We start from the raw sequence: 26,466 nt of genomic DNA, 5'->3' as shown, positions 1-26,466 counted from the left end.
GAGCAAAAAGAAGCCAGGGACAGTGCTCAGGCCCTGAGTCCAAGCCCAGGACTGGTACAAAAAAAAAAAATTCACTGATAAGATTTCTAACATGGCCAGATGCTGGGGGCTCATGCTTGTAATCCTAGCTATTCATGAGGCTGAGATCTGAGAATTGTGGTGTGAAGACAGCCCAAGCAAGAAAGTCTGAGACTCTTATCTCCAGAAAACCAGAAGTAGAGCTGTGACTCAAAGTGGTATAGTGCTAGCCTTGAGCAAAAAAGCTCAGAGGCAGCATCCAGGCCTTGAGTTCAAGCAAGCCCCAGGACTGACAAAAAATTATAATAAATTCTTCCATTCCCAGTAAAAGTGTGTTTTGTTTTGTTTTGCCAGCCCTGGGACTTGAACCCATTGTTTGGGCACTGTCCCTGAGCTTTTTCACTCAAGCCTAATGCTTCTGCCACTTGATCCACAGTGCCACTTTCCGATTTTTGTTGGTTAATTGGAGATAAGCATCTCACAGGCTTTCCTGCCTGAGCTGGTTTTGAGTTGTGATCCGCAGATCTCAGCCATCTGCGTAGCTAGGATTACAGCCATAATGTACCAGCACCTGGGAAAAAGTATGAATCTTTGGAAGGGGGGTTGTGGTTTGTTTGTTTTCCTGGTTGGGGGGTTGAACTCAGGGCCTGGTGCTGTCCCTGAGCCTTTGTGCTCAAGGCTGGCACTCTACAACTTTGAGCCACACAGTGTTACTTCTGGCTTTCTGGCAGCGAATTGGAGATGAGAGTCTCACAAACTTCCCTGCCCGGGCTGGCTTTGGTCCTCTGATCTCAGATTCCCGAGTAGCTGGGATTACAAGTGTGAGCCACCCGCACCCAGCTGACAGTACTCCTGTTGTTGATCACGGCATTCCTCCAGTGAGGTTCCCGCTTCTGCAGGCTGCCTTCCTAGCATGAATTTTCTGATGTCTGCTGAGATTTGGCTTCTGGTAGAAAGCTTTGCCACACTCATTGCATCCATAGGGTTTCTCTCCTGTATGGGTCCTCCAGTGTTTGTTGAGACATGACTTTTGGCTGAAGCATTTCCCACATTCTTTGCAACGATGAGGTCTTTCTCCTGTGTGCACCTTCCGATGGACACTGAGATACGATTTCTCACCAAACGACTTCCCACACACGGCACATACAAAGGGTCTCTCTCCTGTATGCGTTCGCTGGTGCTCTGTGCGGTGGGACTTTTGGGTGAAAGCTTTCCCACAGAAAAAGCATTCAAAGGGCCTCACCCCAGTGTGGATCCTCTGATGTTTGATGAGAGTTGATTTATGGGAGAAGGCTTTCCCACACTCAGCGCATCCATAGGGCTTCTCCCCTGTGTGGCTTCTCTGATGTCTAATGAATTCAGACTTGTAGCAGAAGGCTTTCCCACACTCGCCACAGACGTGGGGTTTCTCTGTTGGTGGAACCCTTTTCCGTTTGTACACAGTACAACTGGTGGTTCCTGCTGGTTTATACAGAAGTGCCGGGCCGTGGCTGAGAGCTTTCCCGCAGGGACCACAAGCACAGGATGTTTCTCTGCTACCTCTTCTAGAGTTGGTTGTGCCCCGCAACAGTTTCCTGGACCCACAACACTGCTCTTGTTTGTTTGCATATTTTCTCTGAAAACCAATCGAGTCTAAATGACAGCTCTCAATTTTGCCACAAGGATCCCAGTTATGGGGGCTTTGAATTGAAGGGGAAAGATCAGGATTTTGAAATGAGATATTCCCACTCTTACTGCCTCTGAGCATTTTCCCCTTGGGCAGTGTTTTCTTGCTGACGCATGCTGTTTGTCTCGAAAGATTGTCTTGCTGCCTTTTCCTCAGGATGTTAACTTGACAGATGTTTTCTGGAAAAGTACAAGGAAAGCACCCTCATGAATCTTTACACAGTATGATCTGGAACAAAGCTACTTAAAAATGCCCTTAAGTTTAAGGGATATTTGAAGAGAGAGTGCAAGCCATGAACCAAAGGTATGATTCATAAAGAGTGTTGTTGATTTTTTTACTTTTTATTTTTGTCCAGCCCTGAGTTCAAGACCACAAATGACAAAAGGAATGTATTAGATTACTGGTTTGTACAGAAAATAAGGCAAAGTACAATTATCTAAAGCCAAGCACCAGGGACTCACCCTGTAATCTTAGGTACTCTGGAGGCTGTGATCTGAGCTCACAGTTGATGCCAGCCCAGACAAAAATCTGTGAGACTGATCTCCAGTTAAAGATTGAAAAGCCAGAAGTGGAGGTGTAGCTCAAGTGGGAGGGTGATAACTTTGACCTGAAATATCTAAGGGATAATGCCCAGGTCCTGCGTTCCACTCCCAATATCAGCACAGAAAAAGAAGGAAAAAGAGGCAAGCATTACTGAGCAGGAGTTTGCAAATTTTTTTTTTGCCAGTCCTAGGCCTTGAACTCAGGGCCTGAGCACTGTCCCTGGCTTCTTTTTGCTCAAGGCTAGCAGTCTGCCACTTGACCCACAGTGCCACTTCTGGCCATTTTCTATATATGTGGTGCTAAGGAATCGAACCCAGGGCTTCATGTATAAGAGGCAAGCACTCTTGCCACTAAGTCAAATTCCTATCCCCCAAATTTGTTAATTGGCCCCAAACTAAAAATTCTAGGCTTTATAGGTCCAACAGTTATTCAACTTTCCCAATGTAGAATGAGAAGCCAGACAATATGGAACTAAATGAATATGGCTGTATTGGGAATGTAGCTTAGCGGTAGAGTGCTTGCCTAGCCTGCACGAAGCCCTGGGCTGTTCCTCAGTACCACATACACAGAAAAAGCTGGAAGTGGCGCTGTGACTCAAGTGGTAGAGTACTAGCCTTGAGCAAAAGAAGTTCAGGGACAGTGCTCAGTCCTTGAGTCCAAGCCCCAGGACTGGCAAGCCAACAGCAAAAAACAACAGTGGAGGGGCTGGGAATATGGCCTAGTGGTAAAGTGCTCGCCTCGTATACATGAAGCCCTGGGTTCGATTCCTCAGCACCACATATATAGAAAAAAGCTGGAAGTGATGCTGTGGCTCAAGTGGTAGAGTGCTAGCCTTGAGCAAAAAGAAGCAAGGACAGTCCTCAGGCCCTGAGTCCATGCCCCAGGACTGGCAACAAAAACAAAACAAAACAAGCTCCAGGACTGGCAAACAGACAAACAAACAACAACAGTCGAGGCAGAAGGAGGGCCTAGCTTGCTATAGGGGAATCAGGGCACACAAAGTTTGAAAGGTCATTAAGAAAGCTGAAGAGCTCAGAAAGCATTAAGGCATTAAGCGCAGGACCCCAAGCCACTCTTCCAAAGTGCCAGCCCCACATGGTGTGCATACTGCTGGGTTCACCACTTACCCGGCCATTGGCAGGTGGGGCATGCTGCCTCACAGATCCATGGTGCTTTTTTCTGTTCAAGCCTGAGGATCACATCTGGCTTGGTGCCTTCATAACCTGTTCCGGGAAAGTAATCCATCCTTGAGTCAAGGCCCCATAGCCTTCCTGTCTGGCAGGCAGCTGCCAGAGCTCTATGGCAGATGCTGAATGTGCGAGGGGACCATACACACATCATCCCAACCCAATCCCAACTGCTAACCCAGGACCACTAAGACTCTAGGCTGGTCTCACAGAGGCAGCCCAGCAGAAGGCTTAGAAATGCAATCTACACCCAGGCTGCTGGGGTTCACACGCGGGCTTCACTTTAAACTAGGAAAGTGACTGTCGACAAGTAATTTCACCTCTCTGGGCCTCAACTGTGTGTGTGTGTGTGTGTGTGTGTGTGTGTGTGTGTGTGTGTGTGTGTGCGTGTGTGGTTTATGTGTGCCAATCCTGGGGCTTGAACTCAATGCCTGGGGACTGTCCCTTTACCTTTTTCATTCAAGGCTAGAATCCTACCACTTTGAGCCACAGTTCTACTTCCAGCCTTTGTGGTGGTTCCTTAGAGACAAGCGTCTCACACACTTTTCTGTTCGGGCTGGCTTTGGATCAGGATCCTCAGATTTTAGCCTCCAGAGAAGCTAGGATGACAGGCCAGCCTCCAGAGCTTGGCTACTTTAGAGGCTTGAGCTGCTTCCTTTCCTTTCAGCGACTGACAAAGCCAAGGTGGTCAGTGAAAAACTGATGGGAGTTTGTGATGAGGCTTTTCCTTACCCACTGAGACCAGGTTGCTGTATGTCTCCAACATCACATCCCGGTACAAGACCCTCTGAGCTGGAGTCAGTCGGTGCCATTCCTCATGGGTAAATCCCACCACCACATCTTTGAAGGATACAGGCTTCTGTAGAAGCTGAGATATGTGGAGGGAAAAAAAATGGTGGTAACGTGCTTTAATCTCACGAGTTCTCACCTCAAGTCACATAGAAATGGAGACACCTGGCAGGCAGTTAGGTGGGGACGGGGCAGTCTTGCGGCAGAATCTATACAGATGGAGCTAAAGCTGTGTCAATCAGTCACACAGAAGAGGTTCTGTCTGCAAAGACAGAGCCCCAAGGCCCACAAACATGTAGCCAGCAGCAGAAGAGTTTAGCAGGGAGTCAAAGAACAGAAAATGTAGGAGGATGGAGGTTGAACCAGATGTATATTATACTGGCTGTGGGCAGCCTCTGGTTTTGGGCACAGAGAACAAAAATGTGAGGGGCAAAGTATCCGATAGAGGTCAGATGGCCTGAGATAAGTCCCAGCTCGGTCACTGGCCTCTGTTCTAGATAAGCTGCTTTGCTTCCGGTGTCTCAGTTTCCTCAGCCAGAATTTAGCTAACACTGTAATCCTACTTAGGCATCCCCGTGTCTCTGGGGTGACAAGCATATACTATTAGGGCAAGACAAAAGCCCTAAATTCAGTTTGAGACAACATGGAGGGACATCCAGCTGCACAGCATTTTGTGGCATCAGCTCAGGCCTCAGTCCAACACTTTTCTGTGCCCAGTCCTGCTTCCTTCATTGCCTTACAGGTACCCAAAAACCTCTTCAATGAATCACTGTGGTAAATTGCATCTCTAAGTTTGTTCTCCTAAGAACCCAACCTGTGACAAGTGCATGTTCTTTTTTGTTTTTTGTTTTTTTGGCCAATCCTGGGGCTTGAACTCAAGGTCTGAGCACTGTCCCTGGCTTCTTTTTGCCCAAGGCTAGCACTCTACCACTTGAGCCACAGCGCCACTTCCAGCATTTTCTGTTTGTGTGATGCTGAAGATTCGAACCCAGGGCTTCATGAATGCTAGGCAAGCAGACTACCACTAAGCCATATCCCCAGCCCAAAGTGCATGTTCTTCATTCTATCTGTCATCTATCTATTTTGCCAGTCCTGAGGTTGAACTCTGGGCCTGGGAGCTGTCCTAGAGTTTCTTTGCTCAAGGCTAATGTTCTGCCACTTGAGCAACAGCTACACTTCTGGTTTTCGTGGTTAATTGGAGATAAGAATCTCATAGACTTTCCTGCCCAGGCTAGTTTCACACCTCGATCTTCATTTCTCATTCTCCTGCATAGCTAGGATTACATGTGTGAACCTCTGGCAAAGTGCCTGTCTTTTGTTTTGTTTTGTTTTTTGTTTTTTGCTGGTCATGGGGCTTGAACTCTGGGCCTGAGCGCTGTCCCTGAGCTTCCTTTGTTCAAGGCTAGCTCTCTACCACTTGAGCCACAGCATCACTTCTGGCTTTTTGAGTAGTTCATTGGATATGAGTTTCATGGACTTTTCTGTCCAGGCTGGCTTTGAACTGCGATCCTCAGATCTCAGCCTCAGATCTCAGATCTCTGAGCAGTTAGGATAACAGGCATGAGCCACCAGCACCAAGCTGGTGTACATTTTTCCCCCCTTCATTGTCAAAGTGATACATGTTCTGATAAAACATATTTTCTAGGGAAACTGTGCTCCTGAATGTCACACTCACCTGGTACTTGATCATTCTTTGCTGTTCTTTGGGGGAAAGACTTGAGACCTGTGAAAGTAGAAACTAGGAGGAAGAGGAAGGAGAAAGAACAAAAGAACAGCTGTGAAGAATCAGGCCGGATGTGTAACTTGCAAATTCCCCATGTAAATCTAGTGTGGAAATCTATGTTTGTTTGTTTTTTTTTTTTTTTTGGCCAGTCCTGGGGCTTGGACTCAGGGCCTGAGCACTGTCCCTGGCTTCTTCCCGCTCAAGGCTAGCACTCTGCCACCTGAGCCACAGCGCCGCTTCTGGCCGTTTTCTGTATATGTGGTGCTGGGGAATCGAACCTAGGGCCTCGTGTATCCGAGGCAGGCACTCTTGCCACTAGGCTATATCCCCAGCCCGAAATCTATGTTTTACATCACTGTTTCTACCATTTAACTCAAACCTTCTAAGTTGAAGCTGTTATGTGAATATAACTAGAAGAGCATTTTGTTTATTTTGCTGCAGTACTGGATGTTTACCCAGGGCCTACAGTATGCTAGGTAAAAATGTGCTCACTGACTTAGGTTTTTAAAAAGTATTTCTATGTGCTGGGTGGCAGTGGCTCACACCTATAATCCTTAGCTACTCAGGAGGCTGAGATGTGAGGATCACGGTTCAAAGCCAACCCGGGCAGGAAAGTCTGTGAGACTCTTATCTCCAATTAACCACCAGATAACCAGAAGTGGCACTGTGGCTCAAGTGGTAGAGCACTAGCCTTGAGCTGAAGAACTTAGGGACAGCACCAAGGTCCAGAGTTCAAGCCCTATGAATGACAAAAAAATTACGTATGTATGTACTTACATACGTACGTACTTACATACGAATTGTTCTGGTACTGAGGCTTGAACTCAGTGCCTGGGTACTGTCCTTTAGCATTTTCACTCAAGGCTGGTGCTCTACCATTTGAGCTACACCTTCACTACCAAATTTTGTCTGTTAACTGAATATATGTATCTTGGATTTGTCTGTCCCAACTGGCTTTGAACCAAGATCCTCAGATCTCAGCCTCCTGAGTAGCCAGGGTTATAGAAACTTTGGTTCCTGGCTTTAACTATATTTTTTGGAGTAAGTCCTTTTGAGTTTTGGGTTGTACAAGTATTTCATCTACAAATGTAGGGTTTTTTCCTTTTCCAACCTTTTATACTTCTTATCTCATTCCCTAATTAACTACAATGGCTGGCAGTCAAGAAAAATGTAAAACATAGCTGAAATCAAGCTGCTCACTAGGAATTAACTAGGTTAAGATGTCAAATCTATTTCTATTCTATTTGTTGTCTTAGACAAGGTTAATAACTACTTGCTCAATCTTTTAGTAGAAACTCATTTTGAGAAGCAGCTGCAACTTTTGTGGTGGTGGTGGTTTCATCTTCAATGATTCTTTTGGAAGTTCATAAAGAAGTAATCATTGGAGGTCAAATAAAGCATGTTTAAAACTATAATATCAGGCAAAACTACAGTAACTACCTCATTTAGTTTCTTTTCCTTTGGGAACTGAAGCCTTAGATTAAAAAAAAAAGTGTTTTTGAAGCCAGACAATGGTATCTCAGGCCTATCCATACTACTTAGAAGGCTGAGATCTAAAGATTAGAGTTCAAAGCCAACCTGGACAGGAAAGTCTGCAGGAATCTTATCTCCAATTAAACAGCAGAAAGCCAGAAGTAGAGCTGTGGCTTAAGTGGTAGAGTGTTAATCTTGAGTGGAAGAGCTAAGAGACAGTGTCCAGGTCCTGAGTCCAAACCCCAGCACAGAAAAAAAAAATCCCTATTTTCCAGACTCAGTATGGTCTTTCAGTCAAATCTGACATTATCACCTTAGATACCTGTTCAGTAAACTGCTTTTTAACCACAATTAAGATCATAACTTCTGGGTGTGGTGGTTCACACCTGTAATCCTACTTAGGAGGCTGAGATCTGAATCACACTTTGAAGCCATCCTGGACAGAAAAGTCTGTGAGACTCTTATCCCCAATAAACTACTTAGAAAAAGCCAGAAGTGGTGCTTTGGCTCAAGTGGTGGAGTACTAGCCTTGAACACAAAGAGAATCAGGGACAGTGTCAAGGCCCTGAATTCAAGCTCCAGGACTGGCAAAAAAGAAAATATCATACACATGTGGCTGGGAATGTGGCTTGGTAGTAGAGTGCTTGCCTAGCATGCATGAAGCCGGGGTTCAAGTCCTCAGTACCACATAAACAGAAAAAGCTGGAAGTGGGGCTGTGGCTCACATAGTAGAGTGCTAACTTTGAGCAAAAGAAGCCCAGGGACAGTTTAAGCCCCAGCAGTAGCAAAAAAAAAAAAAAATTAAAAAAAAAACCCAAAACAAAAAATCATCATCATGCACATCCTGATGGCCACAGAAGAAGATGGCATGCTCACTCCTGAGATGGTCCCACAGATTGGCATGGCATTACCTTTGCCAGAAAGAACGCTAAAGGAAACAGAAGAAACCAAGTACCAAGTATTAGATTTCTTTTTTTAATTTTATTTTTATTTTTTATTTTTGCTATTCCTGGGCCTTGGACTCAGGGCCTGAGCACTGTCCCTGGCTTCTTTTTGCTCAGGCTAGCACTATACCCCTTGAGCCACAGGACCACTTCTGGCCTTTTCTGTATATGTGGTGCTGGGGAATCGAACCCAGGGCTTCATGTATATGAGTCAAGCACTCTTGTCACTAGTCCATATTCCCAGCCCCAAGTACTAGATTTCTGAGTAAGTGAAACCACATCATTGTGGCTTTAATATGTTTAGATCTTTAGGAACCATGTATATTATTGTGGGGAGCTACAAAAGAAGGGAGAATTTCAAAAGAGATTTGAGGAAGTCTCTGGCAAAGTGGGACCCAATAGAACTGGCTACTCAACCTGGGGGGTGTCAAGTGGTGAAAGCCTTTCCTGTTATACACGGTTACAGACTCTGATCTTTAATCTTTATGTCCCCAATTCTGAATTTCCAGAATTCCCTCAACTCCGATAAACTTCTTAACCAGAGACATCCTTGGTGTTCCCAGTCTCTGGCGTGTGTGTGTGTGTGTGTGTGTGTGTGTGTGTACGTGTGTGTGTAACTGTCCCAAGCTTTGGACTCAGGGCTTGGGCTCCATCCTTAGCTTTATTACTCAAGGCTAGCATGCTACTATTTGGGCCACAGTTCCATTTTCAGTTTTTGGTGGTTAATGGGAGATAGGAGTCTCGGGTACTTTCCTGCCAGGCTGGCTTTAAACTGTGATCCTCAGGTCTCAGTCTACACAGTGAGGATTACAGGTGACTCACTGGTGCCTGGCCCAGAGGTGTTGTAATGACTCATATCCCAACATATTCAAATCTGACTATGGAAGGCTGGCCAGTCACTTTAAATCTCACTCATCCAATCTGATTCTCAAATAGCAAAGTACATCCCAATCACAAACCTACACTGTTATCTCCATGATACCCTAATGACTGACAACGGTCTCACCCCACCCAACGAATGACAGTTCCAATCACTCGCCCCTACTGACCTCTCTGCTCCCCATTCCTTCATCTACTACAGGTCCGTCATTAATATTTAGACCATGACCTAAAGTACTCATCAATACTTAATCCGTGATCTTAATAAATGACAGCCCAAACCATGTATCCAAATATTGAATCCCAGAGTCTCCACAGTCCCCAAATTATTATCGCCCAAAGAACTAAGCGCCCCCGCCGCAGGCCCGGTCGGGCTCTCCGAGGGTCCTTCGGCCCTAAGGCTCGCCATCGGACCCACGGCTGGCCCCCACCCCCAACCCACGAGCACCCTTACAACCGGCCACTCACTCCCCACGGCCGGTCACGACAGTTCACTGAGAAACCTTCCTGGACAGATTCTCCCTCAGTCCCCATCTCCCCGCCAACACGGCGCTCCAGAGCCCTGTCACAAACCTCAGCCGCCAGCCCCGGAGGGCCGTCCCGTCGCGTCCGGTCCCCGGGATCCGCACCCGCGCCCCGGCCCCCTGGCAACATTGACCCATCCGGGACGCCGTAGCCGACCCGCCAGGCCACCGTAGCCGGCGTTCCGTATGCCACACGGGGTGCTCGCTCCACCTTGCTTCTCACGGCGACCGTGGGCCCTGTACCTCTGACCGGCACCCAGCACGGGGGGCCCACCCCCCTCCCAAGGAGACGCGTTCCAGCTGCGCGGAGACTCCACCACCCACAACTTCACAGTAAAGAACGGGATTCTTGGGGGTTCCGAGATCGGGCAGGGAGTTCAAGATGGCCGCGCCCATGGGACGATGTCCCGGGGGCGGCCATCTTGGGCACGGTTCCGTACAGCACCGTGGGAGCCTTGAGATGTATCCGTGGTACTTCTGGGTATTCTGTGATCTTGGGTCACTTGTTGTGCCCAAGTCCTAGAAGACCACCAAGATGACCACCGAGAGCCTGACGTTCCAAAATGCAAAAGCAAGGCTTTATTTAGGCGAACTGCAACCCGGGCCTCGTCCTACACACCTTCGCAGTGGAGGTTAGGAGGAAGGCCCTGAGCAGAGTTTTACATGGGTATTTAAAGGAAAAAACTACAAGGTTACAAAAAAAAAAAAAAAAAAAAAAAAAGTAGTGCAAGCAGGGTTGGGGTGTGAGGACAAATCTGATTGGCTAGGGGTTCTTTGGAAATTGATAAAGGACTTTTCAGATATTTAAAATTGGTCTGGGGACATTCCAGGGTGGTCATCCGGCATAAACATCCAAACCAACGGCTTTGTTCCTGGAATCTGTACAATGCCTGGTTAGTTTTACCATATACAAGCCATTTCTCAGGTTTTTGTTTTTGTTGCCAGTCCTGGGCCTTGGACTCAGGGCCTGAGCACTGTCCCTGGCTTCCTTTTGCTCAAGGCTAGCACTCTGCCACTTGAACCACAGCGCCACTTCTGGCCATCTTTCATATATGTGGTGCTGGGGAATTGAGCCGAGAGCTTCATGTGTAGGAGGCAAGCACTCTTGCCACTAGGCCATAGTCCCAGCCCCCCATTTCTCAGGTTTTATGTACGTGCTGGGTTATTCTTAGCTTAACACAAACAACAAGATGGTTGCAGTTTTAAGATGGAGTTGTCCTAGTCCTTCACACTAAAGGCTGATGCGGCCGCTGCTCTGAACAGTTGTCAAGATGCCCATTCCTCCCGTGACAGCCACCATGTCGAAGCTGAGCTTTCCCGCAGCAGCCCACAGATGGAGGAGGAAAGAGCCCGGCACAGCTGTCTCACACTTACAATTCCACTCAGTATGCTGAGCGCTACAAATCTGAGGATCGAAGGTCAAATCCAGCCCTGGCAGGAAAGTCTGTGAGACTTATTTCCAATAAACTACTCTGAAAAGGCTAGAGGTAGTGCTGAGGATCAAGTCGTAGAACGCTTACCTCGAACTAAAGAGCTCGGGGACATCACCCAGGCCGGCAGTTCAAGTCCTGGGACTGGCATTAAAACAAAGAAAAGTCCACTATGGCTCTATTTTGCACATGTCTCATGGCTATTCCCAAATGCACCCTTTTTCTCTATTAGTGTGAACTCTTATCCTGTGCACAGTTTTTACAATTATGTAAGATTCCATTATTTTGCCTTTCTCAAGTAATTTGCACTTTTAAGAATTTCAGAACTTGTGAAACTGAAGGGTAGAAATCTACGGAATTTTTGCTGGTAGTACAGTCTGTGAATTAAGAAGAAATGTGATCCTCTATTCAGCTTATGTCAGTCCTAATTTTCTCTGGATTTCTGGGTTCAGAAACTTTACTGTCTCATATTTAAACATTAATTGGCCACAAGCTCTGGGATTTAATCCTATGAGAATGTGGTATTGGGGTGGCTTGTGATGGCCTTTGTATTGTCTCCTCGTGTCTGTGTATGGAAGCAAAAGCAACTTCATTGATTTTTTATTCATTCATTTCATTCTGTCTGTATGTTTCCTCCCAGGAGCCCTTTCTGTTTTGCAATTTCTGGGTTAAAGAAAAAAAACTTTTTTCTATAACACATAGTTTATATCCTGTCAAAATCACCTGAAATCACCTATACAATGATCTGGGCTTGTCTTTATGGAACTTACGAATTCCTTTGGGATATTGTTTAGTATCATGACCCTTACTATTTCCTCAATCTAAATGTAAGTTCTTTATTCTTTCCAGTCGATTCTACATTCTTTGCTTATCCAATCCATTCTCTTTAGAAATTTTATACATTGGTTATAAGTGTCACAGGCCTACTACTTGTGTCTATAATCATTATTCACACAGAGGACAGTCTACCAATCACCACTTAAAAGTTTTCTTAGTTACATCCTAGTGCTTTGGGAAGCATACTTTTTGCCCATTGTACATGTTCGAGCCAAGAGAAGTAAATGAGGTAACATATGCTAAGTCTGTAGAACATTGCCTGATTCACAGTAGGTACTCAAACTGTTACCTATCATTTTTTGGTATCTCTAATGGCAATGCAGTGTAAGCATTTTACATGCAAAGCTCTCATCTAATACGTGTCAATTTACAAGATACTTTCATTTAGTATATCGCTACAATACAGTAACCTTCTAGATTCCTCCTTTGAGAATTAAAGAAAACTCAAAGTCAAACCAGTTGCCATAGAAATGTTCGTTACGGCCTCGTCTTCCTTTTTCTTTTTTCTTTTTTTTTTGCCAGTTCTGGAGCTTGAACTCAGGGCCCAAACACTGTCCATGAGCTTCTTTTTACTCAAGGCTAGCACTCTACCATTTGCGCCACAGCACCACTTCCTTTGTCTGTTTTATGTAGTGCTGACAAATTGAACTCACGGCTTCATGCATGCTAGGCAAGCACTGTACCACTAAGCCACATATCCAGCTCCAGCTACGACTTTTTAAAATCTACTATGAATTTTTAAAATCTAAACTTTTAGGATTGAGAGATGGCTAGTGCAAAAGATTGGAATAAAATAAAGCTGAGTGGTATGTAAGAACTAAATGGGAAGCCTTTTATTTTTTTTTTACAAAAAGCACTTAAATGGAACCTGTGCTGTGTTATTTCTGTAAAAACATGTTTGGAGCCAGGTTCCAGTGGATCACACCTATAATTTTAGCTACTCAGGAGACTGAGATCTGAGGATCACAGTTCAAAGCCAACTTATGTAGGAAAAGTCTGTGAGACTCATCTCCAATTAACCACAAAATGCCAGAAGTGGAGCTGTGTCAAATAGCAGAGTGCTAGCCTTGAGCAAAAGAGCTCAGGAACAGTGTGCCCAAGTCCTGATTTCAAGCCCAGTACTAGTACAATTAAAAACAAACAAAAAAAACCTCCCTCAAATTGGACGCCTTGTGGAAAATGGTATTAAGGATGCAAAAATAGATACATGAGGGGCTGGGAATATGGCCTAGTGGTAGAGTGCTTGCCTAGCATGCACAAAGCCCTGGGTTGAATTCCTCAGTACCACATAAACAGAAAAAAACCAGAAGTGGCACTGTGGCTCAAGTGGTAGAGTGCTAGCCTTGATCACAAACAGGCTCAGGGACAGTGCCCAGGCCCTGAGTTCAAGCCCCAGCAGTGGAGAAAAGAAACAGACACAGGAAGAATGGCTAGAAAGCTACAGCAGTGGTCTGGGAGAGATGAATCTCAGACTGAGGTGACAACATGAAAACCAGATAAAGAGAGTACATATTGCAGAAATATTCAAGAGATAGGATTACAGGGCATGGTGATTGGCTGGATTGGGTGTGGAGAATGACACCCCTATGTGAATTCTCTGATGATGAGTAAGATGTGCATGCTGCCTGAAGGTCTTCTTGCATTCTTTACATTCATAGGGTCTCTCTCCAGTGTGTATCCTCTGATGCTGGGTGAGGGAGCCACAGTAACTAAAAGCCTTCCCGCATACATTACATTCATAAGGTTTCTCTCCAGTATGTACTCTCTGGTGTTGAGTGAGGGATGAGTCATTGCTAAAAGCCTTTCCACATTTAATACATTCATAGGGTTTCTCTCCAGTATGAACTCTTTGATGTTGAGCGAGGTAGGCAATCTGGCTAAAGGCTTTCTTACACTGCTGACATTTGTAAGGTTTTTCTCCAGTATGAATTCTCTGATGCTGAGCAAGGTGTGAATTCTGGCTGAAGGCCTTCCCACACTCCTTACACACATAGGGCCTCTCTCCTGTGTGTATCCTCTGATGTACAGTAAGGTATGCACGCAGGCTAAATGCTTTCCCACACACATTGCATTCATAAGGTTTCTCTCCAGTGTGAGCTCTGTGGTGCTGGGCAATAGAGGATCTATTGCTAAATGCTTTCCCACAGACAATGCATTCATAGGGCTTCTCTCCAGTGTGAACTCGCTGGTGCTGGGCAAGGTAGGCAAACTGGCCAAAGGCTTTCCTACATACCTTACATTCATAAGGCTTTTCTCCAGTGTGAACCCTCAGATGCTGAAGTAGATGTGCATTCTGACTAAAGGCTTTATTACACTCTTTACATTCATAGGGTCTCTCTCCGGTATGAATTCTGTGGTGCTGGACGAGGTTGGATCTCTGGCTGAAGGCTTTCCCACATTCTGCACATATATAAGGTTTCTCCCCAGTATGAATTCTTTGATGAAGTGTGAGAGATGAGCTCTGGGTGAAGACCTTTTCACAATCATTGCATTTCAAAACTTTCTTCCCTATATAGGCACTTTTGGGCTTAACAGCCATAAAAGCTTTTTTAAAGGTGTTCTTTTGAGTGTCATGGTTATATACTTTCTCCGGTTTGGGAATTATCTGTTGAATGGGAAGCAGAGTGTTCTGATGGAAACCTCCCCCAAATTTGTTAAATTCTTGTTCTTGTTTGTTAACAAGGGCTTCTTTGTAAGTGACTGTCTCTTCTTTACACCTTGCCTTCTCATTTCCTAGTTGCCTCTCCAAATTGCCCTCATGTTTGCACTCTTCTTTCAAGCTGGAGTAGAAATGGCCAGTGCCTGCGGGTTCTCCTGTTATCTTCTGAGATGACTGTGCTTGACAAAGCTCCTGCTTGGGGGTAAAGTCTTCAGTCTCACCCACAGATTTCCAGCCTGAAAAGTGAAAATAAGAAACAGGGCTGGGAATATGGCCTAGTGGCAAGAGTGCTTGCCTCACATACATGAAGCCCTGGGTTCAATTCCCCAGAACCATATATATAGAACACAGCCAGAAGTGGTGCTGTGGCTCAAGTGAGCTCTAGGCTTTATTTTTTTATTTACAGTAGGAGGCCTAACAGGAATTGTTCTATCTAATTCTTCTTTACTAGTCTTGGGCAAAAAGAAGCCAGGGACAGTGCTCAGGCTCTGAGTCCAAGGCCCAGGACTGGGGAAAAAAAGAAAAGAAAAGAAAAAGAAAATAAGAAACAGGTCTCCTCTACTGTGTATGAGAAAGTACATTCATAAATGTATTTGTGTAAAGCTAAGTATATATTTATAATAGCAAATAAAACCCTAAAGGCTTTTTAAGGTAAATGAGCTTTGCATTTCTAGCTGCAAGTTGTAGTTCCATAGATACACTTGTTCTATACAGTTCAGTTCGTCATGCTATGGGATCATAATCATGTAGGTTTATATATATTCCCCTCTTTATTAAGTAAGATTTTTTTTTTTTACTTTTAACAATGACTTTTCCCCCTGTCTGTGGGGCTTGACCTCAAGGCTTGGGACCCGTCGCTGAGCTTTTTTGCTTAAGACTAGTGCTAGGGGCTGGGAATGTGGCCTAGTGGTAAAGTGCTTGCCTCATATACATGAAGCCCTGGGTTCAATTTCTTAGCACCACATATATAGAAAAAAAGCTGGAAGTGGCACTGTGACTCAAGTGGTAGAGTGCTAGCCTTGAGCAAAAAGGAGCCAAGGGAGAGTGATCAGGTCCTGAGTTCAAGCCCCAGGACGTGCAAAAACAAAAACCCCAAAACAAAAAACAAAACAAAGCTAGTGCTCTACCTATTTTTTGCCATACCTGCACCTCTGGTTCCTAGGTAGTTAACTGGAAATAAGAGTCTGCCTGGGCTGGCCTTGAGCTGAGATCCTCAGATCTCACCCTCTCCAGTAGCTAAGATTGTAGGTGTGAGCCATCAGTGTCTCGTTTACTCTTAAAAATGGAAGAATCAACTGCTAAACTTAGGACAAGCTGGTAATAAGTTACTTGGAAAGTACATAAAAGGAAAGTAATACCGGGAAAAGAAAAGAAAACACATATACCCTCACAATGTATTTCTTAGGTTTGCTACACAATTCTAAACGTAATGTATCCTATGATGGGAGTGACATCTAATATGTAGGTGGAATATATGTTTTGGGAGCAGAGGAAAGTAGTTGGTATTTTGGACAGGGAGGAAAGTAGAAACTATAGTGGTTCATATGGTAGAGGTCATTAAAGAATTTCCTGATATCACAAGTCACCTTCCCCCAGGGATCCCTCATTTTTCACTTACTTGAACACGGGGCTCTAATCGCCTCTCCATCAGCTACCCAGGGTTCTCTTCCTTGTTCTAATAAGGAGATCACCACTGGCTTTGAATTGGAAAGTCCTGCTCAAAAGAAAAGACATAAGCCATGGTTACCTGACTGGTGTCCCAGAAACCAGATCCAGTCCCTTGGTGATCGAGGGGGAGAGGCCTCAATAGGAGTGGCATACTTTCCTTTTTCTGCCAATGGCCATTATGATTTTATAACATTGTTCAATGGACATACAAAATTATTGACAGAGGCAGACAGCTTTGAGCCACTTACAAAAATGTGAAATATTTTTGTGGACTTTTCCTTAAAATATAATGCACTAGAATGCTTTAGGATCAATCAATGAATGAGAATTTTATATTTCTGTTTATATTGTTTCTCTGTTCAAGTTATAATTCTGTATCTCATGGGGAGCAGAAACTGGGAAAAATTCTACTTTAAAAAAAAGTTTCAGGGGCTGGGGATATAGCCTAGTGGCAAGAGTGCCTGCCTCGGATACACGAGGCCCTAGGTTCGATTCCCCAGCACCACATATACAGAAAACGGCCAGAAGTGGCGCTGTGGCTCAAGTGGCAGAGTGCTACAGCCTTGAGCGGGAAGAAGCCAGGGACAGTGCTCAGGCACTGAGTCCAAGGTCCAGGACTGGCCAAAAAAAAAAAAAAGTTTCACATCATCTGCCTGATTTTATATTTGTTAGTTATAATAAACTTATTTTTGAACTATCTTAAAAAATTTGAGACGCATGTGTCTATTCTGCCATGTACAAATTATTTGTGGGCCTCCTATGGCCGGAGGTTATCTACTCTACATATGAAAAGACTAGAGAAAGAGAAAATGTCAGCTGCTTTCCAATGAAGGTGGCCATTTCTGACTCTTCCCATGCCATTCCAACCCAAACCATTCCTTAGGGGAAATGAGTGGCAGAAATCCAACTGGTTGGTGCTGGGTATATGGCCTAGTAGTAGAGTGCTTGCCTCATGTACATGAAGCCCTAGGTTCAATTCCTGAGCACCACATATGTAGAAAAGGCTAGAAGTGGCACTGTGGTTCAGGTGGCAGAGTGCTAGCCTTGAGCAAAAAGAAGCCAGGGACAGTGTTCAGGCCTGAGTTCAAGCCCCAGGACTAGCAAAAAAAAAAAAAAAAAAAGAAAAAGAAAAAGAAAAGAAAAGAAATTCAACTGGTTACTTGAAGCAAATAATTCTCAATAGAGAAAGGAGACATTCTGAGGGCAGAGTGTAAATGAGGGGATGGGAGTAGGGGATTAGTTATTCTTACCCACTGAAACCAGGTTGCTAAAATTCTCCAACATTACTTCTTTGTACAAATTCACCTGACCAGCATCCAGGAATTCCCATTCCTCATGAGAGAAGTCTATAGACACATCCGTGAACGTCATAGATCCCTGAAACAATAAACATGCTTTTGTAATGGAAGGGGGAAGATGGAAGATGGTAGAAGAGATAGTAGAAGGCTCTCCAGGAAAGGACAAAGTAAGGAATCAAAGGGTTTGCTACCTTACTACAGCAGTAAAAGGAACCATTTTTGTATATCAAAGGATTAGTCCAGGAATGGACAGTAGAGTGGAATTTCCCAATGATAGGAAATAGAAAGCACTGAGCTCAGTGAATGGGTTTCTTCTCCTTTCTTAGTTTCTCTTTAAGACCCATTGAACAAAACTATGATGGACTTGTAAAAACATCCGGCTCTCTCCCATCCACCACGCATTCTGCCATTTTATTCTAGTGATTGGCAATGGTGGCTGCATTGTTCCAGAAGTAGGCTGGTTTTCAGTTAAGATAAAAAAAAAAATGGTTCTGGTGGGTACTGTGGCTCATGCCTATAATCTTAGCTACTTTGGAGGCTGAGATCTGAGGTTCATGGTTGGAATCCAGCTTGGGCAGAAAAGTCTGTGAGATGTATTTCCAAAGAACCATAGAACAGGGCTGGGAATATGTCCTAGTGGTAAAGTGCTCGCCTTGTATACATGAAGCCCTGGGTTCGATTCCTCAGCACCACATATATAGAAAAAAGCCAGAAGTGGCGCTGTGGCTCAAGAGGTAGAGTGCTAGCCTTGAGCAAAAAAGAAGCCAGGGACAGTGCTCAGGCCCTGAGTCCATGCCCCAGGACTGGCAACAAAAACAAAACAAATAAAACAAAAACTTAAAAAAAAAAAAGAACCATAGAACAGCTGAAGTGGCACTGTGGCTCAAGTGGTAGAGTGCTAGCCTTGAGCAAAAGAAGCTCAGGGACCGTGCCCAGCCCCTGAGTTCATGCCCCAGGACTGGCAAAAAAAAAAAAAAAAAAAAGTTGGAGAATGTTAGGAAAAAAACAAAAATTTCCCAGAGCTTCAAGGAACAAAATGTAGATCACATAAAAATAATTTCAATGGGGCTGGGGAGATGGCCTAGTGGCAAGAGTGCTTGCCTTGTATACATGAGGCCCTGGGTTCGATTCCCCAGCACCACATATACCGAAAACAGCCAGAAGTGGCACTGTGGCTCAAGTGGCAGAGTGCTAGCCTTAAGCAAAAAGAAGCCAGGGACAGTGCTCAGGCCCTGAGTTCAAGGCCCAGTACTGGCCAAAATAATAATAATAATAATAATTTCAAGAATCAGAACGATAAGCTGATAAGCTTCTCATTAGCACCATATGAAACCAGAAGTAAACAAAGCAATTCTTTTTTTACTATTGTAAAGGAAAATGGTAGGGGAGGTGTGGCTCAAGTGGTAGAGTAAAAGCCTTGAGTGAAAAAGCCAAGCAAGAGTACAAGGTCCTGAGTTCATAGACAGATACACAAGGATCCAGTGTATATCACAACCTGGCACTGGTGGCTCATAGCAGAAATTCTAGCTACTCAGGGAGATCTAAGGATCAAAGTTTGAAGCCAGCCTGAGCAGGAGTCCATTAGATCTCTCTCCAATTAATTACTAAATAGCCAGAAGTGGAACTGTGGTTCAAGTTGTACAGTGCCATCCTTGACCCACAAAACTAAAGGACCGTGCCTAGGCTTGAGTTTAAGCCCTATTATTGGCACCAAAATAATGGTATCAATAAATATTTGACTCTTATTAATATATATTATTTTTTGTTTTATTTTGTCTTTGCCAGTCCTGGGGCTTGAACTCAGGGCCTGAGTACTGTCCCTGGCTTATTTTTACTCAAGGCTAGCACTCTACCGCTTGAGCCACAGCACCACCTCTGGCCTTTTCTATATATGTGGTGCTGGGGAATCGAACCTAGGGCTTCATGTATATGAGGCGAGCACTTTGCCACTCAGCCATATTCCCAGCCCTATATATTAGTTTTTGAAGTGAGTACTGGGATTTGAACTCAGGGCTTTGTCCTTGTAGCCAGGCTCTAGCTCTATTTTGAGCTGTTTTGATATATGGCCTTACTTCCTGCTCAAGCAGTCCTCATATTTTCCATTTCCCACTGTAGTCAGACATACATTACCAAGCACAGCTTCTTCCTCTTAGATGGATGGAGTCTCACAGACTTTTCTGCCCAGGCTGGCCTGGAACTGTGATCCTTCAGTTTTCAGCCTCCCATGTCCATACAATGTGCCCAGCGATTGTTTGAGAAGGAATTTCACAATGTTTCCTGCCTGAGTTGGCATCTAACTGCAATCTGTCCTATCTCTGCCTCCTATGTAGGTAGGGATAGCAGTGTGAGACATGAACACCCAGATTTTCACATAAATTCTTTAACTTTATAAATTTGTGGTGGCTGACATTTCATAGTATTACTTAAAGCTTGGGGCTGGGAATATGGCCTAGTGGCAAGAGTGCTTGCCTCCTACACATGAAGCTCTCGGCTCGATTACCCAGCACCACATATATGGAAAACGGCCAGAAGGGGTGCTGTGGCTCAGGTGGCAGAGTGCTAGCCTTAGGCGGGAAGAAGCCAGGGACAGTGCTCAGGCCCTGAGTCCAAGGCCCAGGACTGGCCAAAAAAGCAAACAAACAAACAAAGCTTTCAATTTCAGACATTTTGCTAGAGAAATCTTTATGATCCTTTCTTAAGGAACGTATACCCCTTTCCCTAAGCATTTTCCAGTCTTCTGCACCTTAGTTGTATTTTTCCTATTTTTCATAATAGGAATGTAATCTTAAGTAAAGTTGTGTCTTGCTATGCATCTGGGGTCCATCTCCATATATGTGGGTTGTCTTAGTGAATTACTGAACCTGAGCGAGGGTCCTGGGAAGCCAATAAGATGGTGCTGGAATTTAATGAATTATAGAATACTCAGCCAATGTCCAAAAGAATTGGTGGTTGTTGGTTAAAGGACACATAGTCTCACCCCACAGGAAAAACGTGAGGTTTTTTTTTTTGTTGTTTTGTTTTAAAATTCTGGTTCAGGGGCTTGAACTCAGGGCCTGGGAACTGTTCCTGAGCTTTTTCTCAAGGCTCCACCATTTGACTCACAGCTCCAACTGTAGCTTTTTTCTGCCCACAATGGCTTTAAACTGTGATCCTCAGATCTCAGCCTCTTGAGTAGTTAGGATTACAGGTATAAGCTCCCGGCACCTTGCTGACACTTGTAAATAGGGTAGAAAATGAGCCAAGGACAATCTTTGAAGTGATAATGTTGAGGATTTTCCTGTTCTACTGAAAATGCCACAGAGAAAAAAAAAACTGCCTATAAGTACCATGCAGATAAACACTTGCATATATTATGCTAAAATTACATAAAACGTAAATCAGGAAGTACTTAAAACAACCAAGGAAAAAGACAAATGACAATTTGAAGAAGGGCTAAACTAATCAACACTGACACAAGGATATACAAGTAGATCAATGGAATAAGACAACAAGATTATAAATACACCCATTCACATATGGTCACTGAATATTCTTGTAGACCAATGAGAACACAAAGAGTTTTCTAACATATGGTACTGGGAAAAATGAGCATTAATAAAGCTACAGGGATTGAAAAGTGACTCCCATTTTCAAAGCATATACAAAACCCAGGAGATTAAGTATCTAAGTAGAAAAGTGAAACAGCTTTTGGCATCCGTAGAAGCAAATATTTGTATGACCTTAGGACTGAGGACTTCTTAAGAACTAGTTATGAAGAGAAAAAGAATCTATAAACTCAACCTTATTAAAATTATACCTTCTGATCATAAAATCATCCTAATCCAAATAGCAAGAAGATATAATCAATAAAGTATCCATATTGGGGCTGGGAATGTAGCTTAGTGCTAGAGTGCCTGCCTAACATACATGAAACCTTGGGTTCGGTTCCTAAGTACCACATAAACAGAAATGGCACTGTGGCTCAAGTGGTAGAGTGCTAGCCTTGAGCAAAAGCAGCTCAGGGGGAAGTTCATGCCCCAGGACTGGCAATTAATAAATAAGTTACCCATATCCAGATTATATAAATAACACTTATGAATCAATAAGACATATGTACAGAAAAGTTCAACAAAGATACACCAAAGAAGCAGATGTATGGAATGGTATTGAACTATATGATGAAAACTACATCATAAAAAATTAAAATTTGTGTGTGGCAGGGTGCCGGTGGCTCATGCCTGTAATTCTAGCTACTAGGGAAGATGAGATAAGCTAGCACAGGAAGGAAAAAGTCTGTCAGTCTCGTATCTCCAATGAACCACCAGAAAACCAGAAGTGGTTCTGTGGCTCCAAGTGGTAGAGTGCTAGCCTTGAGCAATAAAGCTCTGGGCCATTGCCCAGGCCCAATTCAAGCCCAATGACACACACACACACACACACACAAATCCATGTGTGTAAAAAGTGTGCATGTATATGTGTAACTATGTTTGATACATGTTTACATACATACATCTGATATGTTTGTACTTTATCTGACAGAAAGTATAAACTGTAGCTCTTTCATGCAAAGAAATGTGTCTGAGAACATAGCATTTACCAATACTGTTTACAACATGGGAAAATATTTATGACACTTTAAAAAAAATTTTATTGTCAAACTGATGTACAGAGAGGTTACAGTTTCATACGTTAGGCATTGGATACATTTCTTGTACTGTTTGTTACCTCCTCCCTCATTCCCCCTCCCCCCTCCCTTTATGACACTTTTTAATGTTATAAAAATGTCAAATGTATAATTTAATTTTGGCAAAATAGTAAGTAGTTAAAATTTATTTTTTCATGGTAATTCTCTTTCTTAAATCCCTAAAATAATCATGTTCTTATTTTATTTTTTCTATTAATATTGGGGCTTGAATTCAGGGCCTGGGCACTGTCTCTGAACCTCTTTGTGCTCAAGGCTAGCTCTCTACCGCTCTGAGCCACAGCACCACTCCAGTTTTTGAGTGGCTAATTGGAGATAAGAATTTCACTGGAACTTTTCTGCCTGGGGTTGGCTTTGAACTGTGAAAGGAAGAGTGTAGCCCCCCCCTCCTCTTCCCCAGCTCCTAGAAACAATAGGGCCTGTAAAATTTCACAGTCTTAGATTTTACTCTTAGCTTCTATAACTCCATTTTAGTGACTCCATGATAGAGGGCTGCACCCCTACCTGTGAGACTAGTTCCTTGTAGTTTGACATTTAAAAATATATGTAGCCCTTGTTCCTCTCTATATCTAGGTAGCAACTATAGTAATGATTGTGAAAATGATCATAGTGATAGATTATAGAAATAATTGTAGCAGTAGTTACAGAAATGCCATGGTGACTGTCAGGTTGGTCCATTTAAGATTGAGTACTGGGGCTGGGGATATGGCCTAATGGCAAGAGTGCTTGCCTCTAATACAGGAAGCCCTAGGTTCGGTTCCCCAGTACCACATATACAGAAAAGAGCCAGAAGTGGCACTGTGGCTCAAGTGGCAGAGAGCTAGCCTTGAGCAAAAAGAAGCCAGGGACAGGGCTCAGGCCCTGAGTCCAAGGCCCAGGACTGGCAAAAAAAAAAAAAAAAAAAAAGATTGAGTACTAGATTGTTTTAGCCTGCTCATGCTTGTTTAGTTGATATTAGGGAAACATGATAACAATTGTTAAAATAAAGGTCAGCCAGACTGAGAAATTCTGCTTCTGTAAATGGCTTGCTTAACCTGTTTGTGACTTGATCTACCTCTTGCATTGATGCCCTGAGTCTGTGCTATGTGACCACCTGCTTTAGAATGCATAGCTTCTACCTTTAAAAGCCCAGTCCTGACACAGTCCATCATCCACACCCCACATGGTCCAGCTTACAATTACCTGTATTCAAGAAACTCGGGTGATTGTGATGGAACACACTGGCCTTTCATTCTATCCTCACTATCTGCTGAAAGTTAGATTTCTATAGTTGAGACAGCTTTATAGAAAAGCTCTTCAGGGGCTGGGAATATGGCCTAGTGGCAAGAGCGCTTGCTTCGTATACATAAAGCCCTAGGTTTGATTCCCCAGCACCACATATATAGAAATTGGCCATAAGTGGCGCTGTGGCTCAAGTGGCAGAGTGCTAACCTTGAGCAAAAAGAAGCCAGGGATAGTGCTCAGGCCCTAAGTCCAAGGCCCAGGACTGGCAAAAGAAAAGAAAAGAAAAGAAAAGCTCTTCAGTCTTCAATGAACCACCTTGCTTATAGAAAGACTCTATACTGATTCTTTATGATTGATTCTTTATGATTGATTCTTCTTTCTTAGATATAAGGACTTAAGGTTTGCACCAAACAAACTTACAAATAAAGAATGTTTAATGGGATAGTTTGTTTGTAAAATACAATCTCTCAGGCATCAAAATGCCCAAAGTACTGTCTCTGTATATATTCTATAACTATAAAGGTCTCTCAGGGGTGTGGGAACACAGAGAGACAAAGGGGTAGAGAAGAGAGGTGTAGGGTGTCTTTATGAGGAGAAACACTGAATATCTTCTACTTTCACACACCTAGATGAAAGACCACTGGAGTTATTTCTGGTTTTCTTGTTTGTTTTTTGCCAGTCCTGGGGCTTGAACTCAGGGCCTGAGCACTGTCCCTGGCTTCTTTTTGTTCTACCACTTGAGCCACAGCACCACTTCCAGCTTTTTCTATATATGTAATGTTGAGGAATCAAACCCAGGGCTTCATGTATACGAGGCGAGCACTCGTCATATGACCACTAGGTCATATTCCCAGCCCCCACTGGAGTTATTTCTTTGCCCCAAATATTCAAATTATTATACCTCAAGGACACTGATCAATACTCATTTAAATAATCAACTAATCAATTTAAAAAACCCAGCCCTGAGGTGGCTCATTGCTGTTCTTTACCATCCCGATGATGGAGAGCAGACTCTGTGCACGGCTAAATAAAGACTCCTAGCCCAATTGACTGAGTGCTGGTGACTTTCTTGTTGTGGGTAGGAGTCCTGGGTGGCCAGGATACTGCAGAACCTCCATCCTCAGATCTCAGTCTCCTTAGTAGCTGCGATTACAGGTATGAGCCACCGGCACCTGGCTCATGCTTTTATTTTAAAGTTAAATATATTTGTAAAGATATCTTCCTTTAAAAAAAGTGATGGGAGGCTGCTGTTCTTATAACTCAGTATGGCTCCCCAGGTAAGACCCACTGACCACCCACTCCACCTCAGGGGACTTTCCTGAAATTCCCTAGCCTATTCACCAGCCAGGAATCTTTTTTTTTTTTTTTTTTGGCCAGTCCTGGGCCTTGGGCTCAGGGCCTGAGCACTGTCCCTGGCTTCCTTTTGCTCAAGGCTAGCACTCTGCCATTTGAGCCACAGCGCCACTTCTGGCCATTTTCTGTATATGTGGTGCTGGGGAATCGAACCCAGGGCCTCATGTATACAAGGCAAGCTCTCTTGCCACTAGGCCATATCCCCAGCCCCAGCCAGGAATCTTAATGTAGATGTGAAAGCGCACTCCAGCCCCTGCCTCCATTGTGCCACATGGCCTGTCTCCTGACTCTCCTCAGATCACCAAGGCAGCCCTCTTCAACTTTCCATTAATGTTGATCTGGTCTGTTCAAGTTTTCTACTCTTTTTAAGAAAAATATTATTATAATACCCTCATGACTCAGTTTCCTAACAAAAGCACACAATTTTCATTCAGCAAGCAGAAATGAAGCTTTTTTCTTTTTTCAAATATAAGTGATGATTCCACATGTGGAGGATAGTAGGTTTTAATACCAGACACAGCTATGCTTTTCTCCAAAGGGGAGATTATAGGGACCTATATTCTAGTGATATATCATTAAGCAAGTATTTTCGAATGATTGTAAGCAGAAAGGAAATCTCACCACACCTTGGATATTACTTGTAGAAGTTCATCGCGCATTCTTTTCTCCTCTTCTCTTCGACTCACCGGAAGCAACTGGAAGAAGCAAAAAAAATTATGAGGCCAGGCTTGCTTTCTTTTTCTTCCCGCACTCACGGAAATTATTACCCGCCTCATCCTCATTTTGTACAGTGGGAGTGGAGACGTGGGAAGAATGGGTACATTCTGTCCAGATTCAGGGTCTTTAGGACAGGCTGTCCAGGACAAGAATTTGGCTGAAGCTCAGAGAGGTCACTTGGGGACACAGTTGTGAGATCTCACAACTACATAGGTGACAAGGAACTCTATGCTGACATCTATAGATATATCTATGTAGTGTCAGAGTCACATACATTTAGACACAACCGCACAATGACTAGACCTCCGCAGTCACAATCCACACAAACTTGTAAGACATCCCGTCGCACATTCATCCCGAGGGTCCCAGCTCCCCACAGGCCACCGGTGTCCTCACCTGAGGCCCTCGAGGTCTTGCCGGCTTGTAATCTGCAGACCTAAGACGGATCCTCGGGGGACAGAGGTTTCGCATCCCTCCGAACTAACACTGGAGTTCCGGCGAGAAAAGCAACAGGCCCCCTTAGCCTTCTGGGAAATGTAGTCCAGTAGCGCCTCACCTGGACGCCCCGGAAACGCGGACTCAAGGCAACTCGCAAAATCCAGAAGTGGCGCCGAACTGTGCGTCACAACAGCGCGACGCGTAGAGGGGTGGGACCGCTCTAACGCCCTTGGCCCCGCCCCCCATCACGCCGGAAACAGAGGTGCTGGCCGGAAGTAGAGTGTGGCCACGGCGTCTTCTGGGAACTTTCTTTGGTTTTCTATAAGGTAGCGGTTCTAGTCAGGTGCTCCGGCACGCCGGAGTCTGTGACCGACTGTTTTGCGTGTGATCTTCTCCCGGGCTTCTGAGGGAACCG

At 44.2% G+C, this 26,466-nt stretch overlaps 1 protein-coding gene across 7 annotated transcripts; it reads right to left on the bottom strand.

The window, feature by feature from the left end:
* Window positions 1-748: 748 nt before the first annotated feature.
* LOC125367946 (zinc finger protein 570-like) lies at window positions 749-26,225 on the bottom strand. 7 transcript variants are annotated; one of them, XM_048368705.1, is made up of 6 exons: window positions 26,010-26,225; window positions 25,523-25,591; window positions 17,591-17,717; window positions 16,291-16,386; window positions 13,594-14,908; window positions 749-1,442 (listed from the first exon to the last, which is right to left on the bottom strand). In XM_048368705.1, exons 1-6 carry the CDS (start codon window positions 26,082-26,084, stop codon window positions 881-883), a joined length of 2,244 nt encoding a protein of 747 aa, XP_048224662.1. In that variant the 5' UTR covers window positions 26,085-26,225; the 3' UTR covers window positions 749-880. The 7 variants fall into 7 exon arrangements, with proteins under 7 accessions (XP_048224662.1, XP_048224658.1, XP_048224661.1 ...); XM_048368701.1 differs by lacking the exons at window positions 13,594-14,908; window positions 25,523-25,591; window positions 26,010-26,225 and adding exons at window positions 3,355-3,450; window positions 4,147-4,282 and having other exon boundaries at window positions 749-1,863; XM_048368704.1 differs by lacking the exons at window positions 13,594-14,908; window positions 16,291-16,386; window positions 17,591-17,717; window positions 25,523-25,591; window positions 26,010-26,225 and adding exons at window positions 3,355-3,450; window positions 4,147-4,282; window positions 5,879-5,941; window positions 9,881-9,899 and having other exon boundaries at window positions 749-1,863.
* Window positions 26,226-26,466: the final 241 nt, after the last annotated feature.

Source organism: Perognathus longimembris, chromosome 20, assembly GCF_023159225.1.
Source record: "Perognathus longimembris pacificus isolate PPM17 chromosome 20, ASM2315922v1, whole genome shotgun sequence".
In the NCBI taxonomy this organism is placed as follows: Eukaryota; Metazoa; Chordata; class Mammalia; order Rodentia; family Heteromyidae; genus Perognathus; species Perognathus longimembris.
Note: the sequence above shows the minus strand (reverse complement) of the source record. Positions and strands in the feature narration are given on the sequence as shown.